The sequence below is a fragment of the Camellia sinensis genome, chromosome 15, assembly GCF_055761805.1.
Source record: "Camellia sinensis isolate YWXY chromosome 15, ASM5576180v1, whole genome shotgun sequence".
NCBI classification, from domain to species: Eukaryota; Viridiplantae; Streptophyta; class Magnoliopsida; order Ericales; family Theaceae; genus Camellia; species Camellia sinensis.
Genome location: NC_138975.1, coordinates 100,726,680 through 100,749,040, shown reverse-complemented (window position 1 = coordinate 100,749,040; position 22,361 = coordinate 100,726,680). Strand labels below are relative to the sequence as shown.

General features: G+C 39.3%; 1 protein-coding gene across 3 annotated transcripts; it reads left to right on the top strand.

The window, feature by feature from the left end:
• The first annotated feature begins 14,968 nt into the window (after positions 1–14,968).
• LOC114289848 (calmodulin-binding protein 60 A) lies at positions 14,969–22,059 on the top strand. Of its 3 annotated transcripts, XM_028233662.2 has the most exons (7): positions 14,975–15,300; positions 17,982–18,060; positions 19,556–19,608; positions 19,704–20,194; positions 20,425–20,585; positions 20,894–21,100; positions 21,191–22,059. In XM_028233662.2, exons 1-7 carry the CDS (start codon positions 15,209–15,211, stop codon positions 21,800–21,802), a joined length of 1,695 nt encoding a protein of 564 aa, XP_028089463.2. In that variant the 5' UTR covers positions 14,975–15,208; the 3' UTR covers positions 21,803–22,059. The 3 variants fall into 3 exon arrangements, with proteins under 3 accessions (XP_082765791.1, XP_028089463.2, XP_082765792.1); XM_082909665.1 differs by having other exon boundaries at positions 14,969–15,300; positions 20,894–22,059; XM_082909666.1 differs by lacking the exon at positions 14,975–15,300 and adding an exon at positions 17,623–17,709 and having other exon boundaries at positions 20,894–22,059.
• Positions 22,060–22,361: the final 302 nt, after the last annotated feature.

Genomic DNA, 22,361 nt, shown 5'->3' with positions numbered 1-22,361 from the left:
TTTACTTTGTGAATTCCTGAGGCAAACTAGGATATGCCCCACCCAACTTTCCACAAATTCATACTGCATAATTAATGGTATGGCTGAACTAAACCGCCGAGCTGGCATTAACCTCGGCTTAGCCGAACTCTTCCATTAGTATTCCATAGGATCCAAAGAAGATGGCTGGGTCTATTATCTAAGAATACGCCGCCGTCGAGAGAAAATAATAAAGGACACACCGGATAAAGACTTGAACGGTGATGATTTTTTCTGGGTGTCTGGAAATTTTGAAGACCACCAAGCCTAGATCCCAGGCCGCAGTATAAACTGGAAGAAAGGAACCCCCGGTATAATTACCTCGGCTTTTTTGTTTGCCTCCCTTTATTTTGGTTTCCTGTTCCTGAACCGAACTGACAGTTGTCTCCTTTATGTAGATTCAGCCCACCTCAAGTCACTGTACAGCTACCCCAATCTAAACACACTTCGCGCCGCACTACGATATCCTGAAAGAAGTTGGGCCAAGCTACTGAATTTTGAACCGACGTACAGATACAGCAGTCAACGAAAAGCCAAAGTAACAGACTTCTTGCTGGAGGCATCTCCTGAACCGGATCCAACCTGGCCACAAATTAACCTAGTCCGTACTACTGCTGAACAAGAGATGGCCAAGAGGAATAGAGTAAGGGCCCTACTAACCGAAACACACCAAGCCGAGGTACCACCACCCAACCAGACTCAGGAAATCGTGGTGGCCCTTCCATCTCAACAATCCTCCTCATCTCGCCCAAGCAAACGTGCCCAGACTACCGTAACCGAGCAACGACTTATTAACGAAGACGAAACCTTGGATCCTCAAACCACTGTCTCAAGCCCTCCTTCAAGTCCACAGTCGGAGCGTGCTGACCGGGCTAATTCTTCCAAGTGGGTTCCAAAGCTCACTTTCCAGAACCGAGCCATTGAGGACACTGATTCGGTGGTTTCTGAAGAGGACCCCGTAATGGCATTCAACCTGTCCAAAAGTGTCTGTCTTCCAGCCGATATGGCGCACCATGACAGCCTTACAGAGCTGCGTGCCATTCGTTCGGCTACAAAATCCATGGTTTTGGTAAGTTTTGTTTCCTACTCCCAAATCGCAACGTCTTTCGGTTCGGTTTATCTGAAGACTACCACTCCTTTTGCCGGCCTTGCAACAGAATTATGTCGCACACAAGCGTACATTGGAACTTCGTAGGACCACTAAGGAGGCCATGGCAAAGGCCAAAGAAAAAACAGCCGAGCTAAAAGAGTCCAAGCGGCAGATGATCGAGCTGGAAACCAAAGTAACCAGGCTAACCGGGCTAGTTAATTCAGCCGAAGCAGAAAAACAGAAGGCTGCAGCCGAGCTGAAGGACAAGTACCTGCGCCAGCTTGCAAAGCTTGAGAAGAAGAAGGATACCGAGATCACCAAGCTAAAGGAGAGTGTGAATGACGCCGAACTCCGGGGCTTCAAGGAGGGAGAGGCAACTTATACTCAACAATGCGAAGCTGCCAAAGATTTGTTCTTCAAGTGCGGATGGAGGGCAGCAGTGACACCGCTCGGTCATGGTCCGGAGACTGAGGTCTTCAATCCTCCTGCATATTTTATACCGGGCTCCATGGCGGAGTATGCTGCCGACTTTCAGAAGAAATTTCTTGAGGAAGGTGATGATGAAGACTCTGCTTCTGAGGCCAACTCCCAGCCCGGTCGTCGATCTATCTCTCAAATTCTAGTGGTTTCCAACCCCCCAGCACCTGTTTCAACTCTTGTGGTGCCTCCAACCGAGCCAAACCAAAGGGAGCTTGTTTCAACTGAGCCCAACCAAGAGGTTCTTGTCACAGCCGATCTTCTTGCCGAGACCGGACTCAGAGTTGAGTTGGATGCTGATCTGGATGATCTCTTTGCTTGATCGTGTATTTCTCTTTTTGTTGGACAAAAGTTGGTAACCGGGCTAAGTCCCCAGCTATTACACCTTTGTTTGTTTTGTTTTTGAATGAATGAAAAAACCTTTTATCTTTATGTTTGGTCTGTGCCATACCTGCATCCATTGTGTATATAGACATGCAATTTCCTGCCGAGATAACTTTCTCGGTCCTAAAACTTGAAATATTATTTATAGCTGCCAACCACTTTTTAGCCGAGATTCCTACTTCAGCTGAAGAGTACTAATAGTTGGTTTAGTCCAGCCAACCACTTTTTAGTCGATATGCTTACTTCAGCTGAAGAGTGCTAATAGTTGGTTTAGTCCAGCCAACCACTCTTTAGTCGATATACTTACTTCGGCTAAACAGTGCTAAGAGTTGGTATAATCTAGCCAACCACTCTTTCGCCGATATACCTACTTCGGCTGAAGAGTGCTAAGAGTTGGTGTAATCCAGCCAACCACTCTTTCGCCGATATACTTACTTCAGCTGAAGAGTACTAAGAGTCAGTTTAATCCAACCAACCGCTCTTTAGCCAAGGTCTTTCCTCAACTGAAGAGTACCAATAGTTGGTTTAATCCAGCCAACCACTCTTTAGTCGAGGTCTTTCCTCGGCTGAAGAGTACCAAGAGTTGGTTTAATTTAGCCAACCTGTATAAGATGTTTGGTTATGCCGACCAAACGTCCTGTAGCCTGGATCCTTATCCTGGGCTTAGGAAGGGTGTTGGTTTTTCCAACCAACCCAGAGTAAAAGTGTTTGCATATTCCGACCAAACGTCCTGCAGCCTGGATCCTTATCCTAGGCTTAGGAAGGGTGTTGGTTTTTCCAGCCAACCTCTAAGTTGGTTTTTCCAGCCAACCCAGAGTAAGTGTTTGCGTATTCCGACCAAACGTCCTGCAGCCTGGATCCTCATCCTAGGCTTAGGAAGGGTGTTGGTTTTTCCAGCCAACCTCTAAGTTAGGTTTTCCAGCCAACTACGTTTTCAATGCCCCGAACTTATTAAAACTTATACAAAATGAAACACTTATGCTGAAAATAAAACTACTTGTTTTATTGGGGAAAAGAAAAAATTACATATCCTTAAAAGAAAACGCTAAAAATAAAATAACTTGAGATTGGCAGTATTCCATAGCGTGGGAATTGTCTTGCTGTCCTCATCTTCTAAGTGGTATGCCCCTTTGTCGGCTAACCCAATGACTTTGTAAGGTCCTTCCCAATTGGGCCCTAACTTGCCGTCTCCCGGAACCATGGTGTTTCCCATTACTTTGTGCAGCACCCAATCTCCGATCTTGAATTACCTTGGATGCACCGTTTTGATGTATTTCCTAGATAACTCTTGTTAGTATGAGGCGATGTGAACCAGTGCTCTTTCTCTTCTTTCTTCTGCAAGATCGAGTTCCAATATTATGGCCTCTCCATTTAAGCCTGGATCAAAATTTTCGCTTCTAAGTGTGGGGAGGACAACTTCCAGTGGGATTACTGCCTCCATGCTATAGGCTAAAGAGAATGGTGTCTCTCCAGTTGATCGCCGAGGTGTGGTACGGTAAGCCCACAGAACATGAGGCAGTTCCTCAGTCCACTTGCCTTTTGTCTTTTCTAACCTCTTCTTCAATCCATCCAAGACAACCTTGTTTGATGTTTCTGCTTGGCCATTTGCTTGGGGATATGCCGGTGTAAAATTGTAGAACTCTATCTTGTATTCTTCACAAAAGCCTCTAAAGATTCTACCGTCGAACTGAGTGCCATTGTCTGATATTAGGGCTTTAGGTATGCCGAACCGAGTGATGATATTCTGCCAGACGAACTTCTTCACATCTTTTTCCTTGATTTATGCCAATACTTCTGCTTCCACCTACTTTGTGAAGTAGTCTGTTGCTGCGAGAAAGAACTTCCTGTTTCCGGGTGCTGTTGGAAGTGGTCCTACAATGTCCAAGCCCCACATTGCGAAGGGCCATGGGCTGGTTAGCGGTAGGAGCTCTCTAGCTGGCTGATGTATTTGGTGTGCGAACTTCTGACATTTCTCGCACTTCTTTACATACTTCTCCGAGTCTGCTTGCATGTAAGGCCACCAGTATCCTTGCGAAATGGCTCTGTAAGCTAACGATCTTCCTCCTTGGTGGCTTCCGCACACCCCTTCGTGTATTTCGAACAAGAATGCTTCCACTTTGCTGGGGTGAACGCACTTTAGATAAGGTCCTGAGAATGATTTTTTGTACAATGCCATAGAAGGGGAGAGCCAAAATCGCTACGATTTTGCTCTAATTTTGTTGGCTTCCTTCTTTTCTTCCGGTAAGACGCCGTCTTTTAAGAACAGTATGATGGGATCCATCCATGAGGGGCCTAGTTCGGCGCAACATACCTCTTCTGCTTCCGGGTCTTCAATGCTTGGTCTTGGTAAGTAGTCAATTAGCAATGGATGAGGGATGGATGTATCTACCATTGAAGCAAAGCCTGCTGTTTTCCTCCCTACCAATCTATTCTATCCTAACTACTTCAAATTTCTTGATCTCTTTTCTGAATAAGTCTTGATACTTAGTCATCCTGTCATCCTTTGCCTCGTAGTCGCCTGAAATTTGGTTTACCACCAGCTGTGAGTCGCTGTACACCATTAGCCCGGTGGCCTTCATGTAGGATGCTAATTTGAGACCTGCAAGAAGTGCTTCATACTTCGCTTCGTTATTTGATGCTGGAAATCCAAGGTTGACTACTTGCTCCACAACTAGGCCGTCTGGTGAGATCAGGACTATGCCAAGTCCTGCACCATGCCGGTTGGATGCTCCATCCACAAAGAGCTTCCACATCTCTCCGACGAACAATTTCTAGCAAGTGGAGGGATCAAACGATGCCGTGGGGTCAAGAATGTCGCTGGTGTTTTCTTTAAGGTCTATACTTGCTGTCTGCCCCTCGCTATCTGATTGAACCAAGTCTTTATTTGTTGGTGAGTCTTGGCTTGGTGTAGCATGGTTCGCTTCTGCCTTGCTTTCTTTACTCTGGTCTGCCTTGGGGTCTGACTGAATATCCTACACCAAGGGTTGCGCTATTCCGGCGTCAACTTCTATCCTTGGTTCGGTTGTATCAATCAGGTTGACTGGGCAGATATGATGACTTCCTGGGGTGAATTCTGCGACAAAGTCTGCCAAAGCTTGGGCCTTTATCGTGGTTCTGGGTTGGAACTTGATGTCGAATTATTCCAACTCTACTGCACACTTCAAGATTCGCCTAGAAAAGTTTGCCTCTCAAACAAAGCTTTTAATGGGAAAGCTGTGAGAACGACTATGGTGTGGGCATGGAAGTAGTGCGACAATTTTCTTGAGGCCATCATTAAGGCCAAGGCCAGTTTTTCCAGTGGCAAGTACCTCGTTTCGGCGCCCAGCAATGTTTTGCTGACATAATAAATGAGCAGATGTTGGATTCGTTCTGCACAGACCAATACTGCGCTAATTGCGTGCTGAGAGACCACCAGGTACAGAAAGAGTTCTTCTCCAGGTATTGAGGTGACAAGTAGTGGTGGAGAAGACATGTATTCTTTCAAATTTTCCAGAGTGCGGTCGCATTCTTTGTCCCACTCGAACTTAGCTTTCAATGCTTGAAAAAATGGTCGTAGTCTGTCTGACGACCGGCTAATGAATCGATTAAGTGCAGCTGCCATGCCGGTGAGATGCTGTATTTCTTTTACTGAGTTAGATCTCTCCAGATCCTGAATAGCTTTGATCTGGGAGGGGTCTGCTTCTATACCCCGGTTGGTCACCAGGAAGCCCAGGAATTTGCCAGATCCTACACCGAACGTGCACTTAGATGCATTAAGGCGCAACTTGTGCCTCTTCAGAATCTGGAACATCTCACCTAGGTCCCTTAGATGGTTATTCTCATCCTTGCTTTTGACCACCATATCGTCGATGTAAGCTTCCATTGTTCTGCCTAACAATGGCTCAAACATCTTGGTGACCATTCTCTGGAATGTTGCCCCTGCGTTCTTTAGGCCAAAGGGCATGACCTTATAGCAATACAGTCCTCTTAGAGTGGTAAAGGACGTGACCTCCTGGTCTGGTTCGTACATGGCAATCTGATAGTAGCCTCTGTACGCATCCAGAAAGCTAAGTCGGTTGTGCCCCGCCGTTTGGTCTACCAATTAATCTATCCGTGGTAGGGGGAAGCTGTCCTTTGGGCATGCTTTGTTGACTGTCTTATAGTCGACGCAGACACGCCATTTGCCATTCTTTTTTGGCACCACGACTGTGTTGGAAATCCATCTGGGGTAGTGCACCTCTCTGATAGCTCCTGCCTCTAGCAGATTTCCGACTTCTTCCGCTACTATCTCGGCGTGGTGGAGTGCCGATCTGTGAGTGCGCTGAATGATTGGTCTGGCGGATGGGTGGACATTGAGTTGGTGACAGATGAAGTTTGGATCAATGCCTGGCATGTCGTAGGGTGTCCAGGCGAACACTTCGATCTTAGAGGTCAAGAATTCCAAGACCTCTAATCTCTCAGTGCTGGACAACGACGATCCAAGCAAAAAGAACTTATCCGGGTTCTTTTCATCTATTCTTACCTCTACCAAGTCTTCCACCGCTTTTTGATCAGCTGCTTTGCCGACATCTGCGAACAGTCCATTGCTCTCAAGTTCTTCCACTGAATGAACACATCCCTTGGCAGCGCGGCTACCATTAGTCGTGACAAAGCATTGCTTGGACATAATCTGATCTCCAAAGTCCTCTTCAATTACTCCGGCTCCGTTGGGGAACCATATTACTTGATGGTAGGATGATACTACTGATTTCATGGCATGCAGCCATGTTCTCCCAAGATTATGTTGTAAGTGGAAGGGACCTTCAGCACCCAAAATTCCACTTGTTTTGTCACGCTTCCTGTCCTGACTGGCAGGATAATTTTGTCGACTGGCCATTCTGGCATTGAGTTGAATCCGATCAGGGGGGATACAGCCAGTGCCAAGTCTTTGTCCTCCAATTTCAATTGTTTGAAGGTGTCGTAGTACATTATCTCACACGAGCTACCTTAGTCTATCAGAATTCGCTTGACGTCGTAATCCTTGACGCGGAGGGTGACGACCAGTGCATCGTTGTGAGGGCAATATATTCTTTCCAAGTCCTTGTCTGAAAATGACATAACGCTCGTGGCCGCTGTTCTTCCTTTCTTGATTGTGGGTTGTGCACTTAGAACCTCCCTTAAGTGCTCAGCCTTTTTGATCATGCCCCTAAGCTCACATACGCGCTCAGGTTCGCATATCCCATGTATTACGTTTATTACGCCTTGAGGTGGGGCGTCGATTGGCATTCCGTTCGGGTGGTTGTCATTTTGGGGGGCTGGCTGCGCCCCTCCTTCAATGTATTTGTCCAGGTGACCGGCCGCCACCAACTCCTCTAGATGTTGTCTTAATGGTGTACAATTTTCAGTGCGGTGGCCCTTTTATTTATGGAAGGTGCAACGTGATCTTTCGTCGTAGTCCTTCTGAGCCTCTCCTAGCTTGGCAGGCCATCTGACGAAAGGTTCATCGCGTATCTCGCTTAGAATCCGGTAGATTGGCTTTTTGAATACCGTGGTAATGGCAGTGCGGACTCTTAGCCATCTTTTATCCTGGTCTTCTCCATTGTCCCGCCTGCTTTTTCTGTTTTTGTTCGGACGTTCTACCGTGTTGACCTTTGCCGCGGTCTTTTTATCTGGTACTGCCGTCGTGCTAGACTTTGCTTTAGCACGGGCACCATCTTCTTCAACCCGAATGTGCTGGTGTACTCTCTCCATTAAGGCCTCCATCGTGAGAGGCGGTGTCATAGTGATTGAGTCCCTTAGTCTGTTCCTGACTGGAAGGCCTCTTTTGTACTGTGCGATGGCGAGATTGGTGGGGCAGTCCCCAATCTGGTTGAAGGTCTCCCAATAGCGGCTGTTGTAGGATTTTAATGACTCTTTTTTGCCCATGTCGATGGAGAGCAGTTGATCAATTTCCACCGGGGTTTTGGTGTTCGTTCTGAACCTTGTTACGAACGCCTCTGCCAATTGCGCCTAGGAGGCTATGCTGCCTTCTGGAAGTTTTTCGAACCAAGTCAAGCCTAGGTCACCAAGGCTTGATGGGAAGAGGATGCACATCAAAGCCTCGTTTCGTCGATATACCGCCATAACCTGGCGGAAGTGGCTTAGGTGCATGTAAGGGTCTATCTTCCCTTCGTACGTGGTAAATTTAGGCTGGATGAAGCCTGAGGGTAATGATGCGTTCTCAATCGCCGGAACGAACGGCAAGCTATGTAGTCTTGCCAACGCTTTATCTGTTGGTTCGTAGGCAAGGTATGGTACTGGTATTCCAACCTTGACGTTTCCATGTGTTCGAGGAGCCAACCGCCGAAGAGCTGAAACTCTGTGCGGGTGCCGTGCCCTAGCATCCTCCTTCTGTCGCGCCCTTTCTTCAAGCACAGTTTGTAAGTCTAACGATCTAGGCAACTCCGTTTGCCTGGATGATGTATGGTGCGTGTGTGAGGGCCGATAGGTACTTCCCTCTGTGTAAAACCTTAATAATCTCGTTCTCTCAGACCTGGAGTAATGAGTTCTTGAAGTCCTAGATTGAGTGTCGCTCGTCCTGAGGCTTCTACTTTCTGCTTGCGATGTCATGGTATGCCTACTATGATCTTTTGAGTGGCGAGGAGGCGCATTGCCTTTGCGCCCCTCTCCTGTCGCCACCCCTTTTCCGTTGATCTGGCGCTTCATGGCCTTCATGTCCGTCGCCATCTTCCTTATTAATTCATCTTGTTCCTTCACGCGGTCCTCCAGAACTTGAGGATCAATCCTCCGCCTTTGTCTGTCAGGACTTCGTGAACGAGAGTGACGGGGGCTGTTAGTCCGCCTTCTCCCCCTTGCATCCCTCCTGGGATTTTTTCGTTGTGGCTCCAAGTCCGCCATGGGAGGGATAGAAGGTAGGCCTTCACACCTTGCACCCCCCTCTGGTGTTTGTCCGTCGATGGCGGATTGCGGCAAATCTTCGTTGTACGCCATTGCTTCTAAAGAGGAAAAACTTGATCAAGAGGTTTTGTTCTAGTCTGATGTTCCCACAGACGGCGCCAATTGTATGGGCACGAAATATTCTTCCCGTATAATCCTATTGATCAAGTCTGCGCTCTTCCGTACGTCGTCGCTTTACTCCCTGAAAACACAAATGTGAGCTAGCCGGCGGGTGTGTGCCGGATACCTCTCCGATGCCTAAGTCAGCAAAATAGACAAACAGACAAAAAGCTCTATGAATTCGGGAGTCAAAGTTGTGTGTTACCTCTCCAAAGGTGATGTTGTGAGCTTTTATAGGTTCCGCGTGGCATAATCCTAGTAGGACTCTTACTCCTCCATGTAGAGTCCTCCTTGGATTCACACTCCTGAAAGATAATGCTTATCCTTCAACACCCCCCTCACTGCTTAAACCAAGTGAGATGGTTTTTCCATGGTCGGACTCCAATATGACCGAGGTATGCATAGCTATGCTGAGCCGCAGATCAGACCGGGATAACTCTACCTCGGTTCCACCTGTACAAACCACAGCATGATTGGACCGAGCTAACAATTAGCATGGTTCCGACCGATCTAATACCACTGCGCCATGACCGGTATAACTTTTAGTATGGTGACCGAGCTAACCGTAGCTCTTTGGGACCGGAATAACTTCAAGCCTCATTTGGACCGGAATAACTTCATGGCCATTTTACTCAGTCCTTCGTACTGTGGCCCATAACGGCCCATTACCCAGCTCGGTCCAATTTTCTTATAAATTACCCCCTCAACTACTATCACTATATTACCACCGCAATCACTCCATTGTCATTGTGACTACCTCTACACCACCATTACAACTACCTTTCATCTTAATACTCATTGTCACCGTTGTCATAACTACCACTATCATTCCACTACTACAATCATCGCCATCATTACCCACCCATTTTACCTCCATTACATTATCCCTCCATCATCATCACAACCACAATTTCCTTATTTTCATTACCATTGTCATTGCCGTCACTGCCACTATTACAATATAAAAATTAAAAGTTACAAATTAAAAATAATAAATAATAAATTTGATGTTTATTAAACAATCTGTTTTCATTCAATACTTAATTTTTATCAGACACATTTCATCAATTACCAAAACAAGCTGTAATTTTTAACATTCAACTTTCAATTGATTTTTATCAAAGACTAGTTATCAAACAAACCCTTTTTTTTTTTAAGCTGAAATTTAATTAGTTTATATAATTTAATTAATTGTAGTCAATTTCAAGATTTTAAAATTTTAGATAAGAAGTTTGAATTTAATTTTTTTAAATTCGATCAGGACTCGAACTCCAACTGGGAGTTGGGGCGAATAGTTTAGAGCATGCGGACTTCTCCTTTTCTGTCATCGCACCCGACAACCTCTCCACTCCCGCTCCCTCTATCTACCTGTCTCTCTCTCTCTCTCTAAATATATTTATGGAAATGAGAAATGTTAGGGATCATGAAAAAATTTTCATGAAAATGATCATTAAAGATTTGTGACTTTTAGATTACCTTGATTAGTGTATGGTGTTTTATTCTATGTGTAATCCAAATGTCACAAATCTTTCGTGATTATTTTCATGAAAGACTTATCATGATACTTAACATTGCTGTATGGAGATTGATGAGAAAAATCACTTGTTGAATGTTTAGGTGTCGTTTGATAACACTTACGTTTTCAGTTTTCTATTTATATTTACAAAAATTTAAAAAACTCAAATAAAAACTTGTTTAGTAAAATTTTTGATTTATAAATCAGTGGTCTCAGTTTATAAATTTGGCCAAAAAATGAAAACACAAAAAATGTGTTTCCATTTTGAGTTTTTAATTTTTTTTTTTTTACCACCCAACACTAGCCACCACCACCCGCCACCATTTTCCACCATCGTCTTCCGCCACCACCACCCACTACCACCTGCCATCACCACTCACCAGCCACCTGCCACCACCAGTCACCACCTACCTGCCACCCACTCGCCACCACCACCCACCACCCATCTGTCCTCCACTCGCCACCCGCCACTGCCATCCACCGCCCGCCACCACCACCTGCCATCTACTTGCCACCACCACTCACCACCCACTTGCCACCACCACCACCACCACCACCACCACCACCACCATCACCCACCACCACCACCACCACTCACTCGCTACCACCTACCACCTACCACCCGCCACTGTCACCCACCCACCCATCACCTGCCACCACCCACCACCACCCGCCATCTGCCACCTACCTGCCACTACCACCCATCACCCGCCACCACCCACCACCCGCCACCGTTACCCACCCACCCACTATCACCACCTGCCACCAGCCGCCATCCGCCATTCACCCGCTACCACCACCCATTACCCGCCACCGCCATCCACTCGCTACCACCCACCACCGTCACCTACCCACTCACCACCACCACCCGCCACCGCCACCACCACCACCACCACCCACTCGCTACCATCCACCACTCGCCACCGTTACCCACCTACCCGCCACCACCTACCACCACTAGCTACCCACCATCTACCGTAACCACTTTCCACCACCATTTTCCGCCGCCACCTGCCACCACTTGCCATTTCTCATTCTTTTTTATATTTTTATTTTTTTTAAACATTTTGTCAATTACCAAACGCGTTTGTAGTTTATGTTTTTCTAAAAATAAACAATAAATAAATAAAAACTAGTTTATAAAATTTTTGTAAATATAAACTGAAAACGTAAATGGTACCAAACACCTCTCCACTCCCGCTCCCTCTATCTACCTGTCTCTCTCTCTCTCTCTCTAAATATATTTATGGAAATGAGAAATGTTAGGGATCATGAAAAAAATTTCATGAAAATGATCATGAAAGATTTGTGACCTTTAGATTACCTTGATTAGTGTGTGGTGTTTTATTCTAAGTGTAATCTAAAGGTCACAAATCTTTCATGATCATTTTCATGAAAGACTTATCATGATACTTAGCATTGCTGTATGGAGATTGATGAGAAAAATCACTTGTTGAATGTTTAGAGATTGTTTGGGAATGTACTAAATAAGTATTTTTATTTGATAAGTGTATTTATTGGAGTCATATTATTTTTATATATTTTTTCATTAAAAATTTTAAAAATGCACTAAGCCCCCGTTTGGGAAGTGGGTTGACTTTTTGGCTTTTTTGGCTATTTAGCCTGAGCTAAAAAGCTTGGTTTGGGAAGGACTTTTTGGCTTTTTAGCTTTTTTGACTTTTTTTTTGTGAGAGAAGAGTGTAATGATTATGGGTTGAATATGATGTTTTGTTTGTTATGTCTAAAATAGTCTATTTTATCTTTTGTGACTATTTTAGCCATAAACCAACTTGCCAAACAACACCTAAAGAAGAAAATTTCAAACAACTCCTTAATAAAGTAAATAATGGTGAGATATACAAATTGTACCAAACTTAAGTGTTATTTCTTATAAAAATTATAATACCTAAACTATCATCTAAATAAAAAGTAAATAAAATAAAAAGGTATATATCATTTTTTTAATTACAATAAGTCCAAACAAAAAGTTAAAAAAGTATAATTATTTCTTTTTAAAGTGAGAAATTGTGGTTTCGTTTGGGAAGTAAGTTAATTTTTTTGATTTTTTTGACTATTTTAGTCTGGGGTTAAAAATTTTGGTTTGGAAAGGGCTTTTGATTTTTTTAGTTTTTTTTTGTGAGAGAAAAAATGAAATAATTATAGGTTAGATGAGATGTTTTATCTTATTGGACTAAAAAATTTATTTTATTTTTGTGACTATTTTAGTCAAAAAAAAGTCACAAAACCCACTTCCCAAACATAAGATGTAAGGTTTTGTTTGATTAATGAGTTTAGAGGCGGATTTAGACTTCATTTGACTAGAGTTTTTTTTGCTTAAATAAGCATAAAAGATAAAATATGTTAAATATATCAATAAGATAAAGTGTTACATTTAAATTATAATCATTTTATTTTTTCTCTCACAAAAGTTAAAAAAAAGAAAATCAATCCAAACAAATTTTTTAGTCTCAAGTTAAAAAAGTCTTAACTCAAAAATATCAATTAAAAAAGTCATAACCAAATGACAACGAGCTTTGCTCGGGAACAAGCTTATAAGTCATCTTATTAACTTATATATGACACATTATTTCTCTACTTTATATACATTTATTTGTAATAAGTCAAAAAATCAACTTACAAACTATTTTTCAAAATAATTCTTAAAAATAAAAAGCAAAAAGAAAGATAAAATATAAATAATATATATATTATATATTTCATACGTATTTTCTTTTACCCAAATCTATTAACGAACACACTGATAATTTATCTTCTTCTTTCATCTTTAGATTCAAATGGAGTGTAAAAACTCATCATCATCACCTCCTGTGAAAAAAACGTTCATGTTGCAGACGCAGCCAAATCACGTTTTATTCGCAGATAGCCAAATCACGTTTTTCGCAGATAGGAACAACACTTTTGTGCCATGGGCAATGATCGAGGCTATTTAAAGTGATATTTTAAAACAATCACTAATAATGTGGTATATTCATTGTCACATCATTAATGGTGATACTAATTAACGCTTCCATTGTGACATTTAAGAAAAAAAATAAATTTGTTAAAAAAAGCTAAAAGTTAGGTTTTTGGGCATTAAAATTATTTGGAAAGGCGCTTAAAAGATTTTTATGAAATTATAATTACACTTTTTATATTTACATTTGTGGATTAGGGCAAAATTTTTTGGGTGAGGTATTTTGATCATTTAAATGTGATGTGATAATATAAATAAATATTAACTAAAAAAGAGAAAAAATAATTTTTTACTAACTTTCTAAATGACTTTTTAAAAAGTCAAAAAACTTGAGTTAAAGTTAAAAGTTAACTTCTAATTATTTTTCTAAAATACCTCTTTGTAGGAAATGGAAATGGGGTGACTAGGGTTGGTTTGGAGTGTTCTAAAAAATATACTTTTTATTTTTTTACGAAAAGATGTGCAAAAAAGTAGAGAAGTGATATGATGAAAAAAATATAAAAAGATGGATTATATAGGTTATGCCAAACCAGGCATGCTATAGTCATATGGATCTATTTTAAGACTGATTTGATAATTTAAACTATTCATTTTTTAAATATAAAGAGTAGAATATACTCAAGTTGATTGAATATCATTCACTCAAAAAAAAAAAAGAAAAAAAAGTTGATTGAATATCGTTAACCTTGTCATCTACTTACATTTATATTCAATTTTCTAATTCAAATTACATTTGTCATTTATTTTTATGTACAAATACAATTCGATGAAATAGTTAATGATATCCGATCAGTTTGAGTTTTTATCAATATATTCTACTTGATATATTATAAAAAGTGAACGATTCAGATTATTAAAACGGGTTCCGAAATTGGCTCATATAACTTCACAATAGTGACTGCTGTGTGGGTGGCACAATCGTCACTATATACCTTATAACTAAAAAAAATTGACATAATTTCAATTTTTTAAGTTTTAATTAAAAGAAAAAAGAAAAAAAAATATCATAACTAAAAGATTCATGAGTCATAATTAAAATAATAGGTTATTTTGGAAAGTAGGTTAAAAACTAACTTTTTGAATTTTTTTAAATTTTTTTTTTTGAAAAAAATGTGTAAAAAATTAGAGAAGTAATGTGATCCAAAAAAGATTAAAAGTCAAAAAAAATCGCATTTAACCTCTTTTCACAAGAGGCTGCTGTCATAATTAAATAAAAGAAAAAAATGACATAATTAAGTATGCATATAATATATCATTTTTTAAAAAAGGTATATTAGAATTTTTTTAAAATTTATTATTTATTATTCGATAATATTACATACATCAATTAATATATACACTAGTATATCAATTAATATTATAATATTATTATTGACTACATTTATTATATAAATTATAAATATTCAAAATTATACCAATAATACCACATCATCTATTAATTTACTAACATTTAGATTAATTGAGACACATAACGTTATTCTTTATTATTTATTTTGGAGCCTACTCATTAACTACCATTTATTACTATTATATATAGAGACTCGGATTTGCATCTCTGTATAATATAAAGTATATATCTGTCTCTCTATCGTAGTGGTTTCTTTCCATCTTGTTCTCTATATTGGACACCGCATGTTGGCCCCTTTGCCTCCTCAACAACTATTACTACTACATGATCACCATCACCGCCGCTACCGCCACCGTCAGCACCGCCGCGTAGTGTTGTGTATCAGAAATGTCGCAGAAGCGACAGCAAGACGACGGCAAGGCTCGATCGGAGGCCACAAGTTCCGACGAAAAGCGTCGAAAGCTTCCTTCTCTCCGAAAGTTAGACTCTCCTCTCTCCTCTCTCCTCTCCTCTCTCCTCTCCTCTCTTCTACTGATTTCTCTCTCTCTCTCTCTTTTTTCATACACACATGTTTTTGTTTATGGAAAAATTTTTGAGTAAAAATTGGATTGGATGTGATTTGTATATACTGAAACTTTTGATAAATGTGCTTTGCCCACTTGAAATTTTGTTGCCCTTAAATTCTCCAGTAAATGAGATTAGATTTTAGGTTTTTTTTAATTTTTTTTTGGGGGGTATTTTGTTTGCATTTTTTTTGGGCCTTTGACTATTTTAGTTAGGCTTTTTAACTATTTTATGAGATTAAAAAAACAAAAAGGTTATGTTTAATGATTTGTGAATTTTTTTTAATTGAAGAAATGGTTGTGAGGAAAAAAAATAAATAATAATAATTGATTAGTGGATAAGATTGAATATTTTGGTTTATTATTATTATTATTATTTTGACTATTTTAGTCAAAAACAAGGCCTGGAGTAATTCTTATTTCCATACGTCAATTCTCTTTGATAAAAAATTTCAATAATATAATTTTATCTTACAATAAAAATACCATAATACTATCTTCTTCTTCTATCTAAACCCTAATTCTAAAACACCAGAGTCATCTGCTATCTCCACGCCACCACTATCATCTGCCATCCTCTCCCGTCACCTCTTTTCCTCTCCACTTGTGATTATTTTCCGTTATAAACCATACACTAACAAATCTCCCGCTGGAAATCACTCAAGGTTGATTGTGGAGGTCTAAGATGGAGAGGGATGAGATAGAAGCGGTAGCGGCAGTGACAGTGACAGTGGCAGTGGCGATGGACGGGTAACAACAGTAAAGGAGGAGTAGATGAATGAAAAAAAAAAAAAAAAATTAAGTTCCGTTTAATTTAATATTAGAATATGTTTTAAAAATATAAATAAATAAAACTTCTTATTTTAATATGGTTTTATCTTTTTAGGGGCAAAATTGGTATTTATTTTGTCAAATTAATTTATATTTTTCTTAAAAAATTTCAAAAAAAAAAAGATTTAAAAATCGAAACCAAACATAGCCTTAAGGTTTTAAAATTGAAAATGAGGGTAATATTAGAATATAGAGATGTGTATTGAGAATTTATATTTTTATAATATTTATATTGAGAATGTATTTATTAAGTGTGTGTACTGAGAGAGAGGGATTAGTGTGGGGAAACAGAATTATCCCTTAGTTTGGTTAAAAAGATTTATAAAATAATTTAATTTACTAATTAATCGAGCATTTGTTCTTTTTAATATTTGACCATATTTTTTTGGTGATAATTACTGCGAGCAAACATATTAAGGCCAAGTTTGGGAAGACTAAAAAAGTGCACTTTTTGTCTTTTTGGACTAAAAAATTGAGGTTGAAAATATGGATGTTTGGGTTAACTTTTTGACTTTTTATTGAAAAATGTGTAATAAAAAATTGTAAAAATTGATTTGTAGAGAAAAATTTGAATTGGGAGTTGTGCAGCCGTAATTGTTGACTTTTGGTGAATAGTGTTAACTTTTTAACTTTTTGAGTAACTTTTTGGTTTTTTGGCTTATTTGGAACTTCCCAAACTTAGCCTAAATGACAAGGAAAACAAAACATTCTTTTGTGCTACTGATGCTTGATACTTGTACTTGCTCTGCTGATCTTTCCAAGCCTGGTTGAGGAAGTTTTAGGAGGCGTAAATAAAAATAACATAAAAAAAAGGGTAAGTTAAATTTCTTTATTTTTAGATTGTCTCAACTCTCAACTAGACAATGCTAAAAATTTTAAAATTTTGATTTTTTTTAATAGACGAGAAAAGACAAAACTAAGCCAATTTTTGTAATTAGATTATATATAATTTAATTCATTTTTATTTTTAATGATTGTTTCTCAAAATTGATTCAACTTTTTAAATCTTTAGATTCGTCTGATTTAAAAAAGCTAAAATATATATAGACCAAAATTGAAAAAAGTTCAAAAAAGGACAAAAATAAAGCTAGACTTTTTAATTTTAGCTAATGAAAGAGTTTAATGGTAAAGCTTGCCTTTAGTACGCAGATTCGATTCACGAAATTAAGGGTTGTTTGGGATGTCATTTAAATAGGTATATTTTTAAATTTTTACGAAAAAATGTGTAGAAAAGTAAAGAGATGTTAATATGACCGAAAAAAAGATAAAAAGATTAAAAAAAAAAAAAGTGCACTTTTGCAGTGCACCCCAAACAACCTTTTTAGTCTCTCTACATAATTAGGGTAAGACTGCTTACATCTTATTATCCTCCTCAAACCCCATTTTAGTACTTGGTTGCTTTTTTATTGAAAGGGTCCAACTGGCTTTCTGAATTTATGGAGAAAGAAGGGGAGAGAAATGGAATAAAGTAGCTCTCAGTTAATTGGGTTTCAGGTAACTGTTGATGTTGAAATATTGAATAGAAATATGTTGGCATTAAAGAGTTCAAGGTTTATGTGGTTAGAGAACTGTGCAGTTGAGTGTGCCATATTTATTGAAAAGTTGTTATCTACTGTATTCTCAATTGCCTTGACATTACTTTTTAAACTTGAAAAAAATGTTGTGTTTTTTTGTGGTAGTGGGTGTGTGTCTCTTCAATTAGTAACTAGTGTGAAAACAAGAATTTTATTTTCTTGGTTTTCTGACAGTTTGTTTGTTATTTTTAGTGTGGTAATGGAGATGATGAGCTTGCACAGAGTCCAGCGTTGTATGGAGCCAGTTCTGGAGCCCTTGATTCGTAGAGTTGTAAGTGCATAATCTCAAATTGTTTGTTGTTTATTCACAATAGTGAAGTCCAATAAGTTTCTTTGTCGGTTTTGTTCTTATTCAAAAATTTAGCTCAAAGGATTTGTTTTTATGGTTTGACTTTTTTCTTATTTTATTTCTGTCACAACCAACCAGTATTGTATAGTATTTGGTTTACGTAACACTGAAATTCTTAATAGACATGTAAAAATGATATTCTCCAGTGCACTTCAGTGATCTCTTATCTCTTACCTCAAATGGAGCAGTCTTTGTGCAAATTTGATTTGGGAAGCTTCCTCACCTACTGGATGGCTTTTTATAAGTAACCATTCTGTGTCTGTATCTATCCTTGGTAAACACTTTGGATAGAGATCTCTATAGTTCATTCCTCTAACAAATTTTTTAGATCTCCTGCACTTTTAGTGCGGCTTTGGCCATGTGAATGGTAGCATTCTCACCACATTTCCTTGCAAATGTTACTCATAGCATTCATATCTTCAAGTTACATTTATTTTCTTTGTACATTTAGGTTATATTCATTCATAATTGTGCATACCCAAGACAAGGTGGGGTGTAATGATTCAAGAATAAAACACAAAACAGAGGGGGGGAAGTGTTTTTAATCTACATTGTTTTCTTTTATATTAGATCCTAAGTTATTTTGTTCAAACTTGTAATGTGTTTCATGTATGTCTAAACAATAAACATGTGTGCCTCTCAAATGTCCGGATTTGAAATTCTTTTTTTAAAAGAAAATAGTAGGACATGCTTGGACATGTGTCCTACGAGTGTCGGTTTCTGACATGTGTTAGACACAAACATGCCACCTTCTTGTATGTGTATGTGCTTCCTACTCTGTATCATACCAAAATGCTTTTTGATTTGGGAACCACTGGATTTTGAAGAATTCTGTTCAACATCTTTCTTTCTAGGGAAAATTTTAGTTTATAATCCTTATTTTCATGAGGAAATTATTTTGTCAAAGAGTTGTATTTGAATGAGAATGTGGGATTTGTCAAGAAGTGTTAGAGAAGGTTCCTATCCTAGTGTTGCTTTCTGTTTACATGTTATGAGAATTCAACAGTTCATCAGGGCAGGTAACTACTGAATTGTGAGGAGTTTTGTTTGCTTTCTGACAAATGCTCCAGGACTGAAAATGTTGCATTGCCATACAACTACAAGTGTCACACAAACTAAGTTAAAAGAAAAGAGCACTAAAAGAACCATAATACAAACCCATATGCTATTTGTTGGATTGCCAATATCCCCCATAAAATTGGTCAAGTATGCTTGGAGTCATTGATTGTATGCTTAGTATTGGGCCATCATTATGTCAAGTTTACATGTTGACACAACTAAGTATTATATGAGCAGCAACATTTTTTATCCTGTACCCTGTGATCTCTGTGTGTGTGTCTTACCTTGTTTTCTATTGGATGACATGATACAGTTGATTGATTATTTATAAATCACTTGTGTTGATGTGGGTTGACAGGTAAAAGAAGAAGTTGAATTAGCTCTAAGAAAGTATGTGACCAGCATAAAGCGGTGAGTTGTTAGCTGCTACAATATGCTTCATAAGGTAGCTAAGTTGATCACCTTTGTCACTGTCTTTTTGATGCATCATTCCTCTTCTTGTTTAGGAATTGCGGGAAAGAGATACGAACTTCTGAATCAAGAAGCTTACAATTACAGTTCCTGCCCAAAATCTCTCTTCCTGTATTCACTGGAACTCGTATTGAAGGAGAAGATTGCCACACCATAAAAGTGGCCTTAATTGATTCTCTTACTGGGCAAGTTGTTTACTCTGGCCCTGAATCCTCAGCAAAGGTGGAAATAGTAGTTCTTGAAGGAGATTTCGATGGTGATGAAGGCGGCAATTGTACACTTGAAGAGTTTAAGAATAACATTGTTAGAGAAAGGGAAGGGAAGAAACCCCTCCTAACTGGGGATGCATTTTTAAATCTGAAAGAAGGAACTGGTTTTGTTGGGGAGATTTCGTTTACAGATAATTCAAGCTGGACAAGGAGCCGTAAATTTAGGCTGGGAGCAAGAGTAGTGGATAATTTTGATGGAATCAGAGTAAGCGAGGCAATGACTGAATCCTTTATTGTCAGGGATCACCGTGGAGAATGTAAGTACTTTATTATTTTTTTTTTTATTTTCTTTGTCAGTGGTATTAGTTTTTTTTCTGATACATGTATCAGCCAATTTATAATAGCTTTTGGTGGCTTACACTGCAATGTGATACCAAAAAAATAACTGTCTTAACTCTGTTTAGTTGAGACCACTTGGGAGTAAATTGTCAACGTGTGTGAGTTGACAAAATGGACATAACTGTAACTCAAGTTTTTCTTTTTTCAGTGTACAAGAAGCATCATCCCCCATCTCTGCTTGATGAAGTATGGCGGCTGGAAAAAATTGGCAAAGACGGAGCTTTCCACAAGCGTTTGAGTAGGGAGAAAGTCAACACTGTGAAGGATTTTTTGACTCTGCTCTATTTAGATCCTATGAGGCTTAGAAATGTAATACATTCTGTCATTTCCCTTTTTTATTCTGCTGCAATTAAATTAACCTTTGGCAATTATTAATAGCATTGAAGCTTGATAATGAAATTTGTTTGTCGGAAAATTCAAAGTTACAAATTCGAGGTTTTTGAGGTTGCTTTAGCGGAAACCCCGTGTCCACGCATAAGAAGGAAAAGTAGTTCAAATTAGTGCTTTAGAAGGAGCCTTGGTTTTAATTAGTTCATGTCTACGAAAAGAAAAACTATTTCACTCTACCTTGAAACGTGAATTTCTAATAACATTTGTTTCTTTTGCATTTTTGTAAGATCCTTGGCACGGGTATGTCTGCTAAAATGTGGGAACTTACCATAGACCATGCTGGGACATGCACACTCGATTCTAGGTTGTACTTCTACTGTCCTCCTCAATCTGAGCCGAAAGCTGGTGTGGTTTTCAATGTTGTGGGACAAGTTATGGGACTACTTTCAGAATGCCAATATACTCATGTTGATAAGCTCTCCGAGACGGAAAAGGCATTTTCTTTCCTCTTTTTATTTCTCTTTGTATTATTTTTTTTCCCGATTTGTAATTTTTTTATATGCTTCTTTTCTCTCTTTATCCAGGCCGAAACCAATAACTTGGTAATCGCCGCATTTAAGCAGTGGGAGCATGTAGTCTGTTTTGAAGATGAGGCCTCTCTCATGAACGCTTCATCGTGCTTGTTCAATAACGTTCTCTACTCCGATTCGACCATGGTGGAGACTTCTGGTGGAAATAAGATTGGTGGGTTCGATTATCCACAAGCAAGTGCATGTTCTCCTGATATCATACCATCCATTTATTCTATGGCGGGTGTGAATAGCTTGGATGATTTTGGCTTGCATAACATTGACAGTATGGATCTTACATACGACCATGACCAACCTTTCGCGAACTCCCTAATCTGTGAAACTGAATCCATAACCCAAGTTTTTGATGACGATGAACACCTGCAGTATTTTGATGCTGATTGTCCTCTTCGGTCTCAGAATTCGGATTTGGCCTCGCAGTCTGATCTGTGCAATGCTGTCAATGGCTTTCTATTGGCTCGTTCTGCTGCTTTTGCTCAGATGAGATGGACGAAGCTATTCAGTGTGCTGAAGTGGTTCTCTGTAAGGAGGATTGTGGCAATGAAAAAACTTAGTCAGAGAAGAACTGAGAGACTGTTGATGAGCCGAGAGAGTGGTTCTCCGTAAGCAAGAGATTTCATTCAGAAAATGCAAAATGTATGACTAGTAAGCGCTGCCCAACCGGACATCGTGTGCAGTTGTAGGGCAGGACGAGTTTTTCACTTGATGTATGTACAACCTGGTAGCTTGTGAATGTCATGGCTCAGTGGTGTAGATGTTTTTAGCTGTGGTGGACATTGACTAAAGCTCGAAGTTTGAGGCTGTACAAGGTCGGTTGGGTTTCATACCATATCTTCATTTTGAATGGAAGCATTTTTGTTTAATTGAAATTGTCTCAAATGCATTCTTTTTCTTTGTCTGTGGTGAGAGTGTTTTTACTTGTGCTATAGTTTTATTTGCCTATGTTACTTGAGTGATGGAAAACGTCGGATATAGATACTCAACTCATTCTCTAGTTACTTGGTGGGCTACATGATTTTTTTTCTTCTTAGTCTAGGTTGAAAGGTTATTTTTGACAATTATATCATAATTTTTCTTATCCTTACAGAATTTGAAAGCTTAAGGCCCTCAACTAACAAGCCAACTTTTCATGGATTAGAACTCTTATAGAAACCTATAACGGGAT